General features: G+C 31.1%; 2 protein-coding genes across 2 annotated transcripts; both read left to right on the forward strand.

Annotated features, from left to right (window-relative positions):
* Positions 1-10,730: 10,730 nt before the first annotated feature.
* TRIADDRAFT_51763 (uncharacterized protein) lies at positions 10,731-13,597 on the forward strand (the record flags this gene model as incomplete). Its single annotated transcript, XM_002107808.1, has 7 exons — positions 10,731-10,742; positions 11,645-11,868; positions 12,231-12,385; positions 12,515-12,676; positions 12,814-12,951; positions 13,106-13,203; positions 13,445-13,597. 7 exons carry the CDS (start codon positions 10,731-10,733, stop codon positions 13,595-13,597), a joined length of 942 nt encoding a protein of 313 aa, XP_002107844.1.
* Positions 13,598-16,811: 3,214 nt separating this feature from the next.
* TRIADDRAFT_51764 (uncharacterized protein) lies at positions 16,812-20,941 on the forward strand (the record flags this gene model as incomplete). The annotated part of the gene is made up of 9 exons (XM_002107809.1): positions 16,812-16,859; positions 17,423-17,500; positions 18,158-18,396; positions 19,213-19,388; positions 19,537-19,704; positions 19,830-19,967; positions 20,128-20,225; positions 20,434-20,523; positions 20,912-20,941. 9 exons carry the CDS (start codon positions 16,812-16,814, stop codon positions 20,939-20,941), a joined length of 1,065 nt encoding a protein of 354 aa, XP_002107845.1.
* Between the last annotated feature and the right edge of the window lie 1,256 nt (positions 20,942-22,197).

Genomic DNA, 22,197 nt, shown 5'->3' on the forward strand with positions numbered 1-22,197 from the left:
GCATTAATTAAATCTATTTTAAACTTTATATTAGTTCAAGATAGTATGAAAGATGAAAAAATGATTAATCAACAGCAAGAATCTGCCAATAAGGACAGTGCCTATGTAAGTGAATTCGATCCCACGACCTCATCAAACTGTTCAGTTGTTCAACCTGAAGGTACGTCATAAAAGTATTCTGCTATTTTCGTTACGAGTAGTAGTAACAAAATCTTTTTTAATCTGCATAATAGTTCGAGATGGAATGGAATACAAAAAAATAACTAATCTACAGAACAACTACAATAATGTTGACAGTGCCTATGGTAGTGAATGGGATCCCGCGGCCTCATTAAGCCATGCAGAAGTTCAGTCTAGAGGTAGGTCATAAATGTATTCTACTATTTTCATTAAGGAATTGTTAGGATCATTACTAAAATTGAATAGATTCTCTAGTATTTATGAAACTTTTGCATGGTAATCTCTACTATCTTTGCAGGCAAGCAGTATACCTCAAATCTTGAAGAAAGTAGCGCACGTGCCTTAGATTGTAGCACTGATAGCAGTAACGATATTAAAAGGTGCTCCAATACCAATCAGAAAAGTAATACCACATCGAAAATTCAAAGTGAGAAATTCCAGTCTTTCGATGACTAATAAGATCATGAATTAATTAATTGCTATATATGTATTTTAAACCATCACATAGTACTAATTCATCTACTGTATTATTTAAGACGAAACGTATTCATTTCGATTATTTCACTTTTGATAGCCTTGAATACGAACAAGTTTGTCAATCGGGAAAACATTTCACTGCGTCATATGGCTTTGCAACAGAGAAAGAGGACTTTCCTAAATGCGGCAATGTTACTAGATTTTGCAAAAACTAACGATATTGAGAAAATTATAACAGCTAATTTGCGTTATTGTGCCGTAAAAGATAAAAATGGCAATACGTAAGTACTTTAGCTAACTTGCATTATTAACGAACTATATAAGATCTTGGAGAATAAGCTATAGCTAATTTATTATCACTTTAAGAAAAACCGTAAATCCTCACTATGCTGATTAATCTTGTCTTGCAGCAAGTATACAATGCTAACGAATTTATTTCTATAACAGCCCACTTCACATAGCTATTATAAATCATAATGAAGATTTAGCAATCCGCTTTATTCAATGCATGAAGAAACAACCAAATCTTTTCAACATACGAAATAACATCTACCAGGTATACGGCAGTTTCTAAATTTTAAATTAGTATGCATACTTAAAGGAAATGTACCAACTAATGGAATGGAATGTTATGGAATTGCTCATGCATCTGTCATCACCTTTAATAGACACCATTACATTTAGCGGCAAATATGGGCAAAAGTAAAATTGCTCTTCAGCTTGTCTGTGCTGGAGCCTGCGTATATTTGTGTGATCGTAATGGTGATACCCCTCTCCATATTGCATGTCGGCGCGGAGAACTTGAATGTGTAAGAGTGTTGCTACAGCGAACCAAAAGCGAGCAAGGGAGAATAATTCTGTCCTATCCCGAATATGAAGAATATAATCGCGGAGGTAAATAGTAGATTAATGATCGCATCAATAGTGATAGCTACAAATTGGATTAAAAGTTATAACTATTAGATACTCTAAGATGTCACCTTAATAACCTAATATTTACAATATAGGGAATACACCACTTCATTTAGCTATAAAAAGCGGAAGTGCAGCAATTATTAAATTATTTCGTGACGAATATGGATTTAGGCTAAATATCAAGGTAGGTTGTAAAATTTCTATTAATTTTATGGTAAATCAAAAAATTGCTCATATTCGACATAAGCTAACATTAAGTAAATAAATTTTGTTATATTCTTTCAATGTAGGAAAAAAATTTCGGGAATTCACCATTGCATCTAGCTGTTATGTGTGATAGTAAGCCTATTGCCCAACAATTAATCAAGGTAAATTTATAGAGGATAATAAACAATGCATGAAGTTAATTATTAAAGAAATATTTCAACTTTCATTAGTACTTAATTTATTAATATTACTGTTCTTCTACGATGGCAAGGCTGGGGCAGACGTTAACATAAAAAATTGCCGTGGAAACACTCCACTTCATGTTGCCTCATTTTTGAATTTGCAAGATATGATTTATTTGTTAATTGAACATCATGCTGATGTCTCTATTGCTAACAACGAAATGGAGAAACCGATTAAGCTTTGTTCTGAAGACTTGGTAAGCGATTAGTTAAGTAGTTAAGTCATGGTTATACATGTGGAATATGTAAAGATGATCTATTCTAACAATTTAACATAATTAATTTGTAGTTTTTGCAGTACCTTTTCCAATATATTCACAAACGCAATCATAATCCAGTAAACAATAACTAATAATTCTTTAAAATTTGTTTCTTTAATGCAGAGTGATGAACTTAGAATCTTAAATGAGCAATCAAACAGTACGATGGTATTTTAATTAAATTTAAATGTACGGGTGGCTGACCGTAACCAATAGCTAATGCCTTCGGCCCTTTGAATTTTTTACAACATTAAGATCTATACTTTAGATCTAACTTTCAATCAATCAAGAATAGTTGAATATAATATCATTACTTAGGTTGTATAACTAAAGTAAGTTTAAAAATGACTATAATGTATCACCTCAATAGTAATGCTAATATGATCACAGAAATTTTCTATAAGTATATCTAAATAGCTTAATAAACTTTCAGAAGGACTAATTATGTAGGCTCGCTAGTTTAAATCGAAAGAAAGTGAGTATGGGCACTACGGTATATAAGTGAATAATACAGCACCATTAGCGTTGTATTAAGTAATAGAGTAAATATCAGATAGTTTTTGCGAAGTCATGAAATGTATACTTTATTTATTCGAAAAAAATTTTATAAATTTATATAATGTATTATCTTTCACTGTGTACTTTTACAATTCCAGTATTCTTTACACGTCAGCGTAAAAATAATAAAAAGTTATCAATTTTTCACATTAAAATACTCCTCTGCTTCTGCATCTAATGTACACTTATTTTAAATGGGCATAACTCCTTACTAATCTATAATTTCATATTGGGTTTTTTTATTAAACTACAATGAAATTGTATCTCGTGTCTTATTCATAGACCTAATACATAAATTTCTACCTATTTCAAGCTACTAAAGTCTTTATTAGTCCTTACTATCAAGAAACCCGGATATTTAAGCTCAAATTTAATCGTAATTTACATGTATTCATTGCGATGAAAACAAAGCATCTTTCCAACAAACGCTACAGTAAACATTTAAGAGCAAGATCAGAAAGAATAAAGCATGCAGTTATAGAATTTTATTAGTTTAGGATTGTCCTTAGCTAGTTTGTCGGACGATCTGTAAAGAGAGCTAAGTCTCTCTATGATAAATTTTTGTAATTGTGATAAACCTGGCTTGATATAGAAGTTACATATCTAGCTAATGCAACATTACATTCTTGAATCTAATTGTTCTCGTTCGCTCAGTTTTACGTCAATACACCGATATTTCGTAATGTGATTGATAATCTAGAAAGTTATATTTCGTAATACTTTACATATCGAAATATTCCTTGCGATCGTGAATTTTTCTCAATAATATGCGTATCAAATTTAATATAATTTCGATTAGCATTGGAATACTGGCTTAATATAGGTATTGCTAACCGTATTATAACTTGCAATTTAATGCAAAATTGAAGTCGTTCACGCATTATAGTATTTTATGCTGTCAGATGCTGCACCTAAGTCATTTTGCTGATGTAATTCCTTCTTCTGAATAAGATAGGTAGCCCATTAAAAAATATTAGACGAATATAATGTAAGGGAGAATTGTAATTTAATAGTTCTCTAATCGGATAATTAATTATTAATGTTAACAGCCGGATTTAGAATTAGTTTAAATAATACTGGATAGTAGTCGCGAATTTAAGCTATCTACTTTAGGAAGTTAATCACCTTATAAATTGCAGTCAATATAATCAGCAGCTTGGTTACTAACTATGAATATCTTTTATTTATTGAATAGAAGGTACTGTTTCCGCATTGCATTAGAATTCGGTGTCAAATTTAGTTTGAAGTCATACATTCTAACTAGTCATTTCATTGTGTGTTACTTTCCAACGTAACAATCGAAAAGTGAACGTGGGTCTCAGCAATAGCCTAGCTATTACAACACAATAATGAACTCGCAAACGACCTGTAGCGAAAATCCCCGTTTATTTTACAATCCAAGCGCATTTATATTCATCGAATACATACTGTACAGTATTGGTTCTACCGTTCGTAAAGATACGCAATACGCCTACGGTTCAGAATACAAACGTCACCAACAAACATCCGGTACATTCTGAACTTGCGTTCGTACTGTACCATTATTATACACATTTCTCCATATTCAATTAGTCATTGCCAGCAGCATATAGAACTTATATATTACAAACGTAACATTATGCTATTTTCGAAATTAGGCAATGAATCGAAATTCTATCCTATATTTTCTTATTAAGTTGAAGTGATTTTATCGGTGTCCTCGCAAGGGTTTTGATAATAAAAAAGTAATACGAGATAATTATAGCTATAAATTTCAGAAAAATGGGAAAAAATTCTTATATATGATTGTCGATATAAAAATTTAACTTACTCGACGAAATATGAATGCAATGCGTAGAAGCTCGAATTAATGAATGAAATATATGAATTAGCAATTTTTTAGGTTATAATCTAGTGCCTTAATTCAAGATATTTCATTGTACAAGTTATAGAATTTGTAAAATTCTATAACTTGCGTTTAACTAGATTTTATTTAAAATTAAAATATTTGTATTAGGATGGTGTCTATATCTTCCTCGGGGTAATACTACTTAATGAAAATATCCAAGTGTTATTCCATTATTTATTAAACTTTGGAAATTCGTTATTTCCAGGAAAAGTCACTAATAAACAAATGAGAATCATAACTAACTAGAATAAATAAACAGCACGAAATTTAGCAAATTAAACGAGAAATTTACCAGTCATCAAATTCACCGCGATAACTATTATACGTAATTACTTTTACCTAATTTATAATATAGATACATTATTAATAGAAACCCTTTTGTCAACAATTCAGTGTTGATATCTTCCATGTTATTAATGCAGTTCTTGACTTAAGATTTCTACTGCAAGGTCAAAATAGGCTTTTGTAATAGTTAGTAATATATTATTATGTAGAGTGATAACTTTTTTCTCTGTTAATTTATCCTATCTTAATCGAATTTGAAGATAAATGGCCTAATATTTCGTTAGATGAAGCATAATATTATAGGTACAGATTGGCTTGTAGCTATCTTATAAAGTAAAATCTGCTTTCAATTAACAAGGATAGTTCAGTTAACCCTAGATTACGTTGTGCTGGACTAAAAGACTAAGATCTTAACAGTGATACACGGTAAAATGAAATGAAAAGGTGTGGGTTATGACTTTCGTCTTAGCATTGATTCAGTAGTGATCGGTATATTTCATCTGCATTAACGGCTTGCGTTAAATTAAGTACGAGGATTTATTAACAAAAAGTAAATGTATTTAGAAAATGTCTTCTAAAATCGATAACGATTTTAGTAAACTAACTTTTACAAAGATCAATAGTAGCGACGAAATAATCATGTGCTACGTAGTGTCGCATCTTAATGATATGATAGCGAGGGAAAAGTGCTCCTAAATGCAATAGTTGTTACTTCTTCACATTTTATCTATTACTATTGAGACTTCTGGGTCATAAATAAGTAAGATTTACATCATAGAAATTTATATAGGGTGGTAGAGGTAGTTATGTGCCAGCTATAAAACGAATTAAACTTAAAAAGTGGGAAAGAAATATTTTTCGGAATAATCAATTTCAACAGCCGCCAAGCTACTTTATGCTCGTGTTTGACTAACATTAATGTATCTTTCGCGTTATCATCAGAGTTAACTGGCGTCTTTAAATTCCAGTCTCTCCTGTAGGCATAATATCATCCTTTAGGTAAAGCTCTTATTACTGAAATTAAAATTATTATATCTTAAACTTTTCTATAGATTGTACCGGTATTCAGAAAGTACCAATATACTGTATATAGAAAAGTAATTATGAAACAGTTTTCTTGCTACTGATTTAATTATGATTACAGTACACTGGTTCAATTAACTTAGTTAATACAAATGTTGTAACAAGCATATGGACATTTCCTATCTGATATAATTATATAATATTCAAAGCGAACTATCTTGGCTTAAAATTACAGCCTATATTTCTTCCATTACTAATTTTACAAATAATTAACTTATATATGTACTCTAATCGTATCAGCAGTATGTTATCTAGCAGCTGAGCAATAACCAATTTGCTATTATTATGAGCTAGATACTGCTTAGAATGTCGCAAATTTCTTCAATAGCCACAAATTTCGCAAGCGAATTCACATAATCAGCAAAGAAATATATTTGGGCATTTCGCAAATTAACTAGGCATTTCGCGAATTGGCTGGATTTCGTACTTGGACGGTAACAACCACACTACCTTTGCGTTTTAATTTTTAAAATTTTAAAATATTTTTTCGTACTATCTCGTATACCGTGTTATGCATTGTAGTCATAAATGCATCAATGACGTAATACGAAATATACGTGGATATGTAAGCAAAAATGTATCGAATTTGTCAGAGATGAATATATGAATCATAGCTTACGCCTCAGCACTTTTTGGAAGGTAAAAGAGATGGACTAGAAGCATAATGATCTAAACCCAATTAAGTTAGTTTATTTATTTTAATGAGATTAATGCAGAAACTTATCAGCCATATCGTTTTGGACTAAAATAACTACAATGAAACTTAAATTTTGTAAAAGCCAAGAAAAAAGGTTCTAAAATGCAAAATTGGTAGCAACATATTAAAGCACAGAAAATGTATTATTTTCCTTAATTTCTAGTCAAAGAACGTGTGAGTATCTCTGTTTTTATATGTGCTTACCTTATTCAAAATGGGGAAGAAGATTTTCATGAATATATACGTAAATAAAATTACTCACATAAATTAGCTAAAGGTAAATTACTATTATATAAGTTCATAAACAGTATTATTCATCAGTGAGCAAAAAGAAGAAATACTGCAATATCGCTGATCCGTCAGGTCTAATGTAAATAACTCATCAATATATGTAAATTATAGTCGGAGGGGGCACTTTTAACTAAGTGAACTAATTATTGTGGAATTAGACATATCCTATAAATGACCACACATCTATAATTTTCTCGTTTACATTGCCATCGATAAATCAAATATTAGACTAATTTTGATATTATTTTATATACTGCTTGTACGATATCTAGATTTAGATTTATTTTTGTCAAAAACGATAGACTACGTACCGTAATAAAAGGTAATGAACAACTTGCAGAATTTTGAAATATCCATAGTTAAAGAACCGTGGGTAAGTAATAAATTTTATTTTATAAGGTTACTTTTTTAATGTAACTGAAGCAATAGCAGCTTCTTGATAGTAAAGACAAGTACATCAGTGTAAAATAGATTTTTAAGGTGAATACTTACAACTCCATATTTTTATGAAATAAAGAAAGTTATTAACAATTGCAAAATATGACAACTCTGTTTTTCATATAAAATTCGCGTTATTTTTATCTACTATAGATTATCCAAAGACCACGCTATAGCACGGAAGTTGCAAATGCCACACATGGTCCCATTAAAGGCACGCCAATTATCCAGGTACCACACATTATTTCTATTACATTATGTATGTTGTTATACTTTATTTGCTGTTTTACGGTAGAAGCAGTTCAAATTGTTGTAATTTTAATATCAATTAGTGTGTTAAAGTCATAGTTTTCATTTCTACTACTATGTATTGCAACATATTCATAAAGATTTTTACTTAAGCTATCCTGATGGGCATGATCAAATTACATGATAATCTCTTTCGCTGGCTTATTTTAGTATCATGGTATACGAATTTTTTTGGATATTTCCCTGCTATAAATTTTAATTAAGTTAAAATAGCAAGAGGGAAAACAGAGGTGTGATTCCTTATCGTTTAGACAGATCTGACTAATCTATGCTGATACTGAGTCTTTTACTGAAATCAAAAGTGCAATCTTAACGTGGGCCTTATTGAGGGCCTGAATTAGTCATCTAGCACATACAGTATAATAGTGCTCTCTGTCAAGACTGCAAAGCTATCTCTCTTCATTTTCAAAGTCAATAATATTTATACTCAAATAACATAAATACCTATCTTTATGCTCGTCCTATACATATGGTGAGCGAAATGCAAATCTTATCTGTACTCATGTAAAATTTTTCTACCTTATGGTAGTATATCGATTTACTTGACTCTGGAGCTGGTTATTAAAAATCTCCTGAAGCAATCAATGCAGCATATTTACGTACCTGGAATAGATTGGATGAGAATCAGTATGCCTGAAATAATTCTACAGTTTACATTTGCTTATAAGAATCAAAAATATTAGTAAAATTTGCATCTATTCGACTCATTAAATACATAATTTCATTCTAAGTTCGCTACAGTACGTAACGTTTACCGTCTAGACCAATCAAGCTATCGAAATGAGATTTACGAACGACTTAAAATTATCCTACTGCTAATTGATTTATTCTACTACTTAACTACATCGTCCCTTGCATACTAGGTAGAGCAGTTAGTGGTATTAGACTTCGGTTTATCACTCTAAGGTATTCTAAATTAGACTATTAATTGATTCGATGTGCTAAGATAAAACCTGCCCTAGATTCTCAAACTTACTAAATTTATGATAATCCTCAATCAATTGAATCCCACCCAACCACCAAAACGAGCAGCGCGGGGGTATTTATACTACTTTTAGCCGACTGTGATTATGGGTTCATTTCAATAAGTCAGTGTATAAGATTCTTACAGTACTTTTTACCTCAAGATTTCTTCATATAAAACGAATAGCTCTAAGGTAGTAATTTCTGCTGAGTACTGATTTTTAAAATAGTATTCGTTATATCACTAAGGGTGACCACTGGGCCTTTCAATTCTGATTTGATGTAATATTCAGATGAAAATTGAATAAACATAGAATCTTTATAGAGTTTTCTACACGGCCATTTTGACTGTTACATTTTCTTATAACGGTTGTTATTGACAGAGCAAGCGATCCTTAGACACGTTATAATGATTGGTATAGAATTGACCACAGTACTAAGGACATTGTACCGCACAGTAGATATCTTACAGTACCTGCTAATCTTAACTTGGTTTGTCCATCAACGGGCAGTACATTAATTATCATAATGTGCTTTGGACAATTAACTAATCTTAATATAGCATTTCATCGGTGAAAGCATTATTGAAAAGTAGTATTCTGGAAGCATAACTGTGATATAGTAGTCCCTGGCTATTAACGGGATATACATAATGTCGAATGGTAATACTATCTGTTAATTATTAACAAATGGGTACATTTTCGTAAACCGTCAGCAAAGCGACGTGAGTTTGTACTAGTTGTATATTAAAGGAGGAAATGCCTACAATCTCCCTTGATATTTTTTGTGCATATACGGCAATATGGGATATGATACAGTACAACATACGAATGAAATTGTGAGAACTCAGACCTAAACGCGCAACCAACATGGTTTAACTATCAATTACGTCTATTTACTGCATACAGCTGTCACAGTACGAAGTACCGTAAAGAATTCTATGTCAAAACTTAGTGAATTTTGCAATACATCAATAATATTCTAATCAGCATTATAGAGTTATCGGATGTTAATAAAATGTTGTCAAATTATGCAAAGTAAACTAGCAAATGAGTGTTCAATCATAATATTACTACTCAGCAATGGTTAATATAATTTTAATCTGTCCAGTAGCATTATTCTTCACATTAGGATATGTACAGTGTAGAGCAGATATTATAATTGCCGAATTACTATCAAAGACTGTAATAAGGTTTCATCCGTGAATGTATTATTGAAAAGTAGTATTCTACAAAGTACAGTACTTTTGTACAGCATACAGTACACGGATACACGGTAAAAAGTTACTGAACCTCTGACAGGTCTATCAAATGGTAATACTATCTGTTAAATGAGCACATTATCGTAAACCGTCAGCAAAGCGACGGGAGTTTGCACTAGTGATTATAATTTTAACGATAAACAATTATATAATTATAGATGATAGTGTAAATGATTCTCTAATTGGATATACTTTAGTCTAGTCATTTATAATTAGTTAATAGATATTCTGAACTATAAATTTCTCTGTCTTAATTTAGCTATTAAGCTAGATGTAACCGTTAGAATCTGTAGATGATTCATCATTGCTAGCTGCTACCGGAAGGTATATAAGCTCGGCAGATAGTTAAATAAAATCAGTTCTCTAGTTATTGAACTGTTATAGTGTTAAATACCGTATTACAGTGGAAATATCTATGTTAGGATAATTCTGTTAGACTATCCTTATTTAGTTAACTTCTAATTTGGATATACTATGTTTTAATATAGCACTGACTTTTTATGACAGTGACACTTATACACATACTGAAATTAATAGTTATAATAGGGAATGCAAATCATCTACTTACAGTTCGAATCATTGTGATTGTAATTTACTTATGGTAGATTGTAAATTATCATGGAAATGTTCCGTGATAGGACATATCGTAATCTGACTATTCTGTATTAGTCATTACATGTCTATGTTGGTAAATACTGTTGTCTGCATTAAGGGAGCAGTAGCTAAACTTAATATCTAATTCAGTAAATGATTCCGAAGTTAATTGTATTAACTATGACTCATGAACTATTGAGGAATAGTATATAAATGCAGTATATCGTGAATTAAAGTGGATTCTCAAACTTAGTGTTTAACGTAAAATACGAGGCGTTTAAGTCTTTGTGTAGTCTGCTAGTAGAGCAAAAGTACTTGTGATAATGCAGATATCGTTCCTTGATACGTGGCTCAAGGAGTTGACTTATTGATCGTATATTACGTTATCTTGTTGCAAAGCTGTTTTGTGACATGAACGCAGAAGCAAAGGCGCCTACTTTCTTATGAGTAGTTAAGGCATACTGAATCCCAGAGAATTTAGAAATTTTGAGATTTTTTTACATAATCCTTATTACGAAACAGCTTTGTGCCAACAGCGAACAGTAAAAATTCTACGAGAGACTAGCAATCTTAAATTAGAACCTAGATCAAAACTTATGGATTTATGTTGTACTCTATGATAAAGAAATATAGATTCTACTGTATTTTATAGTGAAAACTAGTAACAAATTTTATCATAATTGAAGTTTAAATTTAATTCTACTTAGAAACATTGGCTATTAAATTAGAATTTTAGAATGTACAGCACTTAACAAATATTTCACAATCAAACATTGCTATATCATAACCGGATGAGTAGTCAGATGCTATGATACTAAATTTACTGTAATCGAACTCATTTAGTTATTTTTAAAGCTATAATATTTACACGAAATGAAATCTGAAAGAAAAATTCTGAAAATTACCTTTAATTACACACGACAATTAAATCTACGTAATTGTGCTTGCGTTTAGATTTTACTTTCTAAATTCAGCTTAATCAATCTTTTATAATAGTTTCCGGGTTATAGGGGCCCTGTTGTCGTTTTAGCAATGGTATTGGCGAATGACAATGGGCCTCATCCCTATAAACTCATTACTATTGGCAGAGAAATTGACCAGTCCTATCATACGCTCAACAGGAATGGCGAAATAGTACCAATTTCTTCGGTTGATAAAAGCCCTATGCAAGTGGCTATTAAACAATTTGAAGTTATTGAAAATTATGACTTCAGTTGCGGGTAATTTAAGCTATTTATATATTACTATCAATAGCTTTATTACGAATTAAGAATGATGTTTCAAACTTTCAATACTACTACTTGAACAGATAGATTTTGCAGGTTTTGTACGGTATACTCGTATCAATAGTGGCAGATTTACAGCAGTTAGTTGATATCACGAAATAATTAATAATTTCTAAAAACTTAAAATACAATAAGGCTTATTTTGTGTACAGAATCTTGTAATTTTACTTTCTCTACAAATGAGATGTATTAAGAATTATACTATATTTTTTGGAAATTCGATGCTGAGTTAATAAATTAAGCAATAAGTTCTTGAAATGCAATCAACTTAATGATTCATGTCTTTTCATACCTAGATTCCGTAGTATAGGCTTCATTCGAACCAGAAAGGATGAACTAGCAGAGAGTATAAGGGAGAAAACTATACTCCTATACCGTTATATTCTGCGCCAGGATCATTGGCAGTATCTGCCGGAACTTCAGTTTGGGCAGTCTAATTCTGAAATTAATGGTAAAATCGAAGCTGCAATTGAACTTGTCTTAAATTTTACTATATTGTTTCTGATATCTGATTGAACATTCTAGTAAAACTGGATTAATAAATAATTGCTAAGTCTGTTGCTTTGTATCCTGCACGTAGATGTACAATTGTTAGAAAATTTTATCAAAAAACGAACGGAGACTAATTCTCAAATCCATATATTTAAATTGGGTTTCTTTGCCTATCCTGGCCGTTTAGAGGATTTTAATAGTAATAGAGGTCCTCCAAAATTTATAGCAACAAAACCACTTATTCAAGAACGTATGTCAAGCTTATGATGAATAACTTAGATTCATATATTACCACGACCATAATATGCCCATTTTCATATGAAGAAATTACTGACCTATGCATTTTCCACATGATTAACATGAAGATTTTAAATGCATCCACGTTAGGAAGTCCTCAACTTTTCATATGTGATATTTGTCCTGAATCTTGTCTAATGTCTCAAGGTTGCGAAATTATGATCACAGCTAACGATGCAAAAGGACTTGATATGGCCAATTATGATATCATTATTAACTATCATCACGGTAATTAATATTAAAATTGATTTTTATAATTGCAATTGACATCTTGAAACCTCAAATCTGTAAACGCTAGATTTTGAGCTATTTATAATCAACAAGAATCGTTTTATAAATTATATTATAAGCATTCGATTGCTACCTTCATGGTAATAAATAGAACTGCGAACAGATATCAGTACTGGTATATACCGAGAATATCCGGTACCCTTAGGAAGAAGCGAAGCTAGAAGCTATGTTCAGTTCATTGCAGACGCGGTAATGTAACAGTATTGTCTGAGCCATTTTAGTTCTTTTAATAATATTATTTTACTTTTTTCAAGTTTTTATCAGTTGATATTCCTTAAAGCTACCAGAATGGGCTTTGAAATAGTTATTGCTTCAATATATTAAGCTTGTGTTGCATTTACTTCAGCTAGTGCCATCCAATTCGACATTATGCTCATTTCTCTATAAAATTGTTAATCTTCAATTTTTCGATTTGATTAATCTTGCACAGCGCTGTCTAGTGTTTGAAATGCCTCCTTATATAAGTTATGATCAGAACCAAGTTCCTCAGTCATATCCAATTGAAGTAATGACGACAGTACATTTATCACGAAAAGGTTCAAGAAATATCTCGGAAGGAAAAGAGTTTTACTACCGCAGTTGATTGCGAGATCATACGTGCAAGAATGCAAGGTCGGTTATTTGTACCATCAGTAGGTTATATGTTATTATTGATTAAATTAATTTAAACTAATTGATTAATGCTAAAAGATAATAAATTGCATTATTTTTGCAGTACTTAGTATCGTAAATGATATTACAACTTAAAAGCGAAAGTATTGTAAATTATCAGAAGTAATGAATCTAATTTCCATGAATAACGTAGGCACGCATATAGAAGAAAAATCTTTTCCAAATCGACTCCACAAATGCTTACAATTATTATTTCAGGCTCACGCTACAGTATTGCATTATTAGATCATCGGTTTATTACTTCTCAAATGGTGCCGGAATCGAAAATTTTTTATTATGAACTATTGTCTACGGCTATCATTTATATACTATATACCATTAACCATTTCTTACATTATCTGTGACTGATTTTTATCCATTTAACTATAGTATAACACCGCAGCTTTATCAAAGTCATTATTTAAATTGATTATGAATCCATGCGTTAACAATACAGAGCCTGTATGTACATTAGGTAAACCCCATAAGTTAAGTATGAATTCGATTGACTGACCTCTTATAAATAATGGAACAAATTGGAACCATGACTTGAATGCTACCGTCGATTTTATATTTAAACCATATTGTTTGGAACAAAAACATTATCGTAGTAATGGTAGTATGAAACGATATGAAATCTTGTAGACATAAAGCAACGTCTTTATTTGACTATTTCAAATATTTAGATAGCCTTCTATCACTGTTACACATAAAAACTAAATGAAATGTATACTATTAGCACGATTTGAAATAAAATACAAGATTCCCATAAATTGCTATGCCGCTGTGAACGAACATTGTGCAAAGCGCAGTGATATTCTCATTTGGAACAGTTTCAATTATATAATTATTTAAAAAACCTATATAGGTCAACACCAGCTGCCTTAATTCATAAGAAATATCTGCTAATGTTAGCGTATAAGTTGGCTCTATTTTTATTTGTTTATCAAATTATATTAAGAATACAATGAACTTTATGTATACAGATTGAAGGATAGTGATCTTGCCAGCGGACTGGATAGTATAGTAAAATTCTGTTGACTATAGCCATGAAATATAGTTAGTCATCTATAAAATTGCTTTGAAATAATCGTTTTTATGTCAACCTTAAAGCAATAGGATAGGATAACTAGCAACTACTGCTGCTACTAACCTGAAATTGAGCGCTTCTTAATGAATAGCGAAATTGTTGATAGAACTATTTTGACGTATGTAATTTAGAATTTTGGGTACTAGCTACTTATTCTTTGCACAATGGTAAGATAAAGATGTAAAGACGTTAAATTGAAATGATAATACTTTTACTTATTGTGCGTTTTGATAAGATTAGGTTGGCTTTAACGTAATTTTGAGCAATCGGGTTTGCATTTTGTCGACAATACAATTCATTGTAGCACATTGCACTAAGTACAGTATTTTATAATTGCAACGTACTTATTTCGCAATTCTTGTAGCATAACGTCATGCTTAGAAGGAGTCGATACCATAAACCATAGAATAGTACACCACGATAGTACTATTATTTATTTGTATTTATAATACGCGTATTACTTTGTTGATCAATCAATCTATTAATCAAGAATTCCAATAATCTTATATACCTCACTATCAGTCATTCTTGTTAACTCCGTATGCAAATTAAGCTAATAAACCTTTAGTTACCTTCTCACTGAGTACTATTCATTTATGCCACCTGCTCAAGAAGAGAAAATAACGATATTACATGTACGATTTGAATTGAGCACCAACCGCACCGGCATCTTATTACGCCACGTACCTTAAAATTTCTCAATAGTAATTCAATATTGTACGCTATCAGCAAACAACTATAACTTATCTCTAATTTAAAGTACACTACAAACGTATATTTATTAATAGAATTCAATAATGTAGAGAACAATAACTACAACTGACGGCCAATTATCGTTATTTACCAATAAAATAAATTTTAGACCCTACCATAGTTATATCAATATTTAAACTGGGATATTTATTAATAATTATGGGGAAATGATGTATGCTTAAATAAAATAATATTCAGAGCTTAAAAAATCAAGCACTCATTCATTACTCATTTAATAATATTAAATCCTTTCTGCTGTCACAATTTGTTGGTTAGAAAAATAACTAGCTTAATAATATGTAATGATTTCAGCTAATTGTAGGAGTACAGTATACGAACGATGTAAAGGTTATGTTGCTAAATTTACTGAGTGTGCACTACAAGTTTAGTGGTAGGTTATCAAAGGAGGAGCGAATGCTCAGCTCCTTAGTTCGTGATTGGATAGCCTTTCGGCTACTCCATTGATAAAGCTATACTAAACTCTTAGAACAGTCTTATCCTTATATGACCATAAGCAGTATAGGACTACCACAATGTAGACCTCCAGGTGTAGTGGAGATAGGAATAAGTAATCTATTAGTTTAGGGTAGTAGTTTGCAAGTTACGTTTGAGACAGTTATATACTACATAACGTAGAAAAGCACAATTCGTAGTCAAATTATAATTTTTATTAATTTACAGTTAGTAATGTTGGGAATCTATGGTACAAATTATTTGATCATATATGTTTAGTTGCTAGTTTCATTTAGGATACTTTAGAATAGGAATTTGATAGTCTGATACCAGCGATTATTTTAGATGGTATGTAAAAGTTGGCGTAGTTCAAGTTTCAGTTCCAGCTAGCAATTATTAAGAAGCTCAAGTTAGTAGCAGTAATTTTTTTGGATCTTTTGGTTGGTTGAGGTAGCAATTCTGACCTTACTATTATTCATTTAATTGAAATACTAAGGTATTTGATAAAATTTAAATAAGCTGTTATTTCCCCCTGATTTAGTTATAATTATTTCGAGTAATTGTTTATTTACTAGGTTTTTGTTTTATCTTAGTAATTGAAATTTATTTAATGTATACGTATAAAATTTATCGTATGCATGGAATAGTATAGTAGTTATCAGAGCCACTTTGGGGGGGGGGCAACTAAATGCACCTTTATTGAGAGTATAAAGGTTTTCGACGTGAAGGGTGAGGCTCATTTTCGTTGGCATGAGGCGCAGAGATAGAAGTACTAATCTAGTATAACATGATCTCTACAGTACCCTAAACTCTATGTTTAGAAATCTTGTCAGAAACATTTCTTCATAAAATGAATTCTAAGCAACCTATTTCGGTGATTATTATCAAGGAACCCGGGGTAAGTTTTCCATAGCATACTAAATCATATTAAAACTAAGGAACATTTCGAATCGGTGTTGTCAGCTGGTCTCCACTACATAGGTAGCAAATTAGCCACAAGCCGCAGTTCTCTGAATACTTCGTCAATAAATATTCCTCAACCTATTATAGAATGAAACCATTTTGTTTTACATTAGTTCTTAATGTGAATGAATAACTCATAAACTGATAATAGAGCGTGCGTCTATCTTATTTTGAGTTATTCCGCGAAGATTTTTCATTTCAGTTTTAAAGCTGTACTTTTAATCTTAACGCCGTTTTGAGTATTATAAACGAATGGTAGCTCATATATCAACGGTTAAGTTCTAAGGTATTGAAGGTAGAAATATTATATTTGTACAAAAAAATTTTATCGTGATCAATTGTTATAGCTTATAGTTCCAATTAGTCTTGAATGGAACGATACTGCAATTAGGCTGACTATCTTATATAATTTATACTAAATTTTATTATCCGTCGCATTGCTGGCGGACTGCAGCTTACAACATTACGTATAATTTGTTTTAATATTTTTACTACTAGACTATTCAAAGGCCACGCTATTGGTTAGAAATTAAACGCACCACACACGGTCCAATGAGAGATCCGCCAATACTCCGGGTACGCTGCATCATTTTGCCAAACGTTCTAAATCGAATTATGTATAGCAGTAACATACTATGTCCATATTTCATAAAAGATTGCCCATCGAGCTATCGCAGTATCAATCGAATTTCTATACCGTTACTCTGTATTAGAAGCTTAACTTAGTCCAGTATAATTGGTGAATTAAAGTCATACAATTTCTGCTTTTTAAGTTTTCGTAAATTGTTATTGTAGTTGTTCTCATTAGCAATTTGTCAAACTGCGGTGAGAACTTTCTCTATTTTACTTGTATCATTTTTGGAAATAATATCGTTCAATACCTTAATTATGACTTAATAGAGAAGTAGTCTCAGTTATACAAAATGTAAGTATTTGTTATTGCTTGATTAGATTATAAGTATATCAAGCCTTTATTATGTACGCTGCCACTAATAATCACATCGAATAAGATTTTATAGGTAATACGCTACTATCCCTCCGTGTATTTGCCAGTGATACTATTTCATTAGAATATTTACTACGCCTCATTGATTGTGCCAATTATTGCAAAAAGACAAAATTTCAAAAATATTCCTACACATTTTGAAGAATGAATCCAATTCTACTATTAGATCACAGATGGTACAGTTAGAATTGATGGTTTAACTTTTGCCTTATTAGCTCTTCTAATAGTTTTCAAATTATAGGGGTCCTGCTGTCGTTATTGCTATGCCTATAGCGAGTACAGAGGAGAGATTTCCTTCGCCCCATCCTAATAAACTTATTGTTGTTGGTGGCCTAGAAAATGACCAAAGCGTTTTCACCTTAAATGAGGACGGCCGGATGATGCCAATAACTTCTAATTCCAAGGCTCCTGTACATGCTCTTATTAGACAATTTGAAGTGGATGGAAATCATAATATCGATTACGAGTAATTAAAATTAGCCTATATATATATGCATGTGATATATACCAATCACGAATTTCCAATTTTTAGAAAAATAAGGGCTTTATTGAATCTTATACAAAGATTAACTACACAGCTCTACTCTAGCCGAATACTACTTCTAAAGACTTCTACAACGAACTAACAGAATAATCTAAAGTTGCATGCTTTTATACTTTTCGTAGCATTCGCAGCTACAATCCGCATGGCAACCTTTTACCTTATTTTACACATAGTTAAATTATTCTTAGTAAGACTATTCTACTGCGGACCATCATTAATCTAATATATGACTTACAGCTCTATTTTTACCTACAGCCATATTAGTAACTCAACAGCTTACTGTATATAGTCATCTGTGCTCTAGCATAGAGTCTCTACCACTACAGTCTATAGTTACAGCTACCAAATATCTCTTAGGATAAATATCTACCGTACATTATACTACACATGGCTAACAGTCTACAATCACAATACTAAGTTACATTACAATGCAGCATCAACAGAAATGAATAAGGGTACTAAGTATTAAGAATACTCTTTTGCGAATAGATCAATTACGAGTTTTAGGTGATCATATCAATGATTAGAGATTGCACTATCGAGGCGATACTTATAGCCTATTATTATTTTCATAAATTTTCGAAAAAATTGAATTTTGTTCAGATTGACCTACTGACATTTCCTTCTACACTTTCTCTCAAACTAATACATATTTATATTCACGTTTTCTTATAAAATTGACTTTATTACGAAGCCCTAACAATAAAAAAAGCTAATTATGCATCTTTCCAATGCTAGATTCGGTAACATAGCTTTCGTTCGAATCCATTCAAGGAAACCTAAAAATCATGATGAGAAGTGGCTGCCAGATAGTATCGCAGAAAAGACCAATTTACTATCTAAGTTCATTTTAGGTATCGGGTTAAGACCATATCTGGAATCAAAATTTATGGTGGTCAATCCTGAAATTAGTGGTAATTACAAAACCGTGTTCAATTTTATATCCTCAATTTTAACAAATAAATTACATTACTATACTCGAAAGTCTACCTAAATAATTAAACTAATTTAGTAGAGTAAATAACTGATAAACATATCGTTTATTCAATCTCCTGCTTATAGATGATGAATTATTAAAAAATTTTGTTGTGAGGCAAACCGGTAACGAGAACGATATGCAATACCAAAAATTTAGATTGTGTTTCTTTGTCTATCCTGGCCGTATAGAGGAATTTTATTCCATCAGACATCTTTTGAGTTATATAAAAACAAAACCTTTAATACGAAATGGTATGAAAAGCTTATTTTAAAACTTAGATTATGATAGCAGCAATATTTCTATGTAATGTGACTATTTATTAAAATATATCTTATTAATATGATCAACATCGACATACAAAATGACTTACTGATAGACAGTCCCCGATTTGTCATAAACGATATTTGTCCCAATACCGGTCTTATATCTAAAAGCTGCGAAGTTATGATCACAATAAAAGAGTTGATAGGACTTGATATTGGGCCGTACGATATTATGATTAAGTATATTTCAGGTAATTAATATTCGTATTGATTTTATGCTAATTTTATTAACATCTTAATATTTCAAGATACAAAGAGCTAATAATGCTTATTGATCTATAAATGGAAATCATTTCATAAATTATGTTTTTGCCGATTGATTACTGATTTCAAGATGATATTAATAAATAGAAGAGCGACAACTTGATAATATACCTCAAGAATTTAAAATCGATATAGAACATATTATTACATGGCAAGATTCGTCAATTCAGTCGATACCTGACGCGGTAACGTAATGTTTAGTACTGCCTGCACTACTGTTTTGTTATCTCAGAATTTTTTTGCTTTTGATTAAATAAATAATCCTTGTCTCTGCGAATATGACATTTATAATCCTTTTTGCTTTAATATTTCAAATCTATTTTCGTGAACTTTCATTGATATTATCGAGTTTGATATCATCTCAACTTTGCTTAATCCACTATTCCTGAATAGGGCTGTTTAATATTTCGAATGCCAATTTATGAATGCTCTTCTGATTCGTGGGGGAATTCTTTACCAGAACTAAAAAAAGTAAGGGCTAAGGTACATTTAGCACAAAGAGGTAGCAAAATTACATCGAATGAAGTAGATTTTTACTACACAAGCGAATAACAAGATCATAGAAGACTGGACCATAAGTTATATTATCCGAATTGTCAGCTGGTCGCGGATTATACCAATTTGTGCAAGATTAAGAGCAATTTGAACAAATTACATTCAATAATTTAATTTGATTTAGACTCTTCAATTAAAGCGATAGCTTGTAGTAAGGAATAATCTGGCTGTGTAGAATATTATCCGTTCATCTGAACGGAAACTTGACTAGTTTATATTAATTATCATTCTGTTATTTTGTTATACACTGTATTATCGAGATTAGAGTGGAAATATCTATGTTAGGATAACTTTGTTTATAACTTACTTATGGTAGATTGTAGATTATCGTGGAAATGTTCCGTGATAGTATATATTGTAATCTGATTATTTGCATTAGTCGTTAGATATCTATGTTCATAAATACTGTTGCTTTCATTAGGTAGCAGTAGTTAAAATTTGTCTTTGATTTATTGGAAGGCTTCAAAGTTAATATTACGAACTAGAATGCCTGAAATATTGTAGAAGAGTATTAAATGCAGTATACCGTATAATAAAATTAATTCTTAAGGTTAGTGTTTGATATAAAATGCAAGGTGTTTAGGTCTTTATGTTGTCTGCTGTAGAGGGAAAGTGTTCACGATTGAATAGATATTGCTCGCTAATACGTGGTTCAGGGAATCGACTTATTGATCGTACGCTAAGTTATTTTGTTGCAAAGCTGCTTTGTAATTGATTCGTAATTTGGTTACTATGAAATTTGGAGCATAAAACTTTCTTAAAAGATACAGTTTGTGGACTGCATGGCATTTTCGGTGATAGATCTATTTACTAGCGAAAATACTGTAAATTATGTGGAATATACATTGAATTTTGACTTAATCGTAATAAATAATGTGTAAGTAATAAAGTAGACTGCTGTAATTAAAACTAATTCTAGCAATAACGTGATCTAAGAATGTAATCATAATATTAAACAAAGCAATATTGAACGTGAAGTAATCGTTTGTGTTTAATAAAGTAACCGTAGATAATAATCCATTACGACGATAGAAAATATTCTTCGGGTCTATTTCCTAAAATTCATTAGAAGCATATTCTATTTTTGTAGAATTGTCACGAAACTGACTTATTAAGGCAATTATTTCCAAAAAGATCATTAAACTTATAATGAAATGAAAAGTGTAGAGATCAAGCTACAAAACTTTAACAAACTTTGATTCTACTTTCGTTGCACTCCGGTCGACTTAACGCTAATACTTTGACACCAAATAAAATTTGGGGAAATAACCGAACAACAATTTATTACAAAACAAGAATGGAGAGAAGTATAAACCGAACAACCTTACAAATACTTAGCTTTAAGTATTATTAAAATAAATGATTGACTTAAAAACTGTCATCGACCAAACAACCTTTCAAAAAGAAGAACGTTCTAACTTACGACAATTCGACCCCGAAGGCCTTTTAAATTCAACAAGTTCTTCAAATAAAATCTTCTTCTACTCTCTCCCTAAATTTTCTAATTGCACTATCATTTGTAGTAAAGTATTGTAATCTTTACAAAAATCCAAAAAAATTTATATGACTATTACCACTACTTTTCTGACATTAGTATCGCTT

This window comes from Trichoplax adhaerens, genomic scaffold, assembly GCF_000150275.1.
Source record: "Trichoplax adhaerens TRIADscaffold_1 genomic scaffold, whole genome shotgun sequence".
In the NCBI taxonomy this organism is placed as follows: Eukaryota; Metazoa; Placozoa; class Uniplacotomia; order Trichoplacea; family Trichoplacidae; genus Trichoplax; species Trichoplax adhaerens.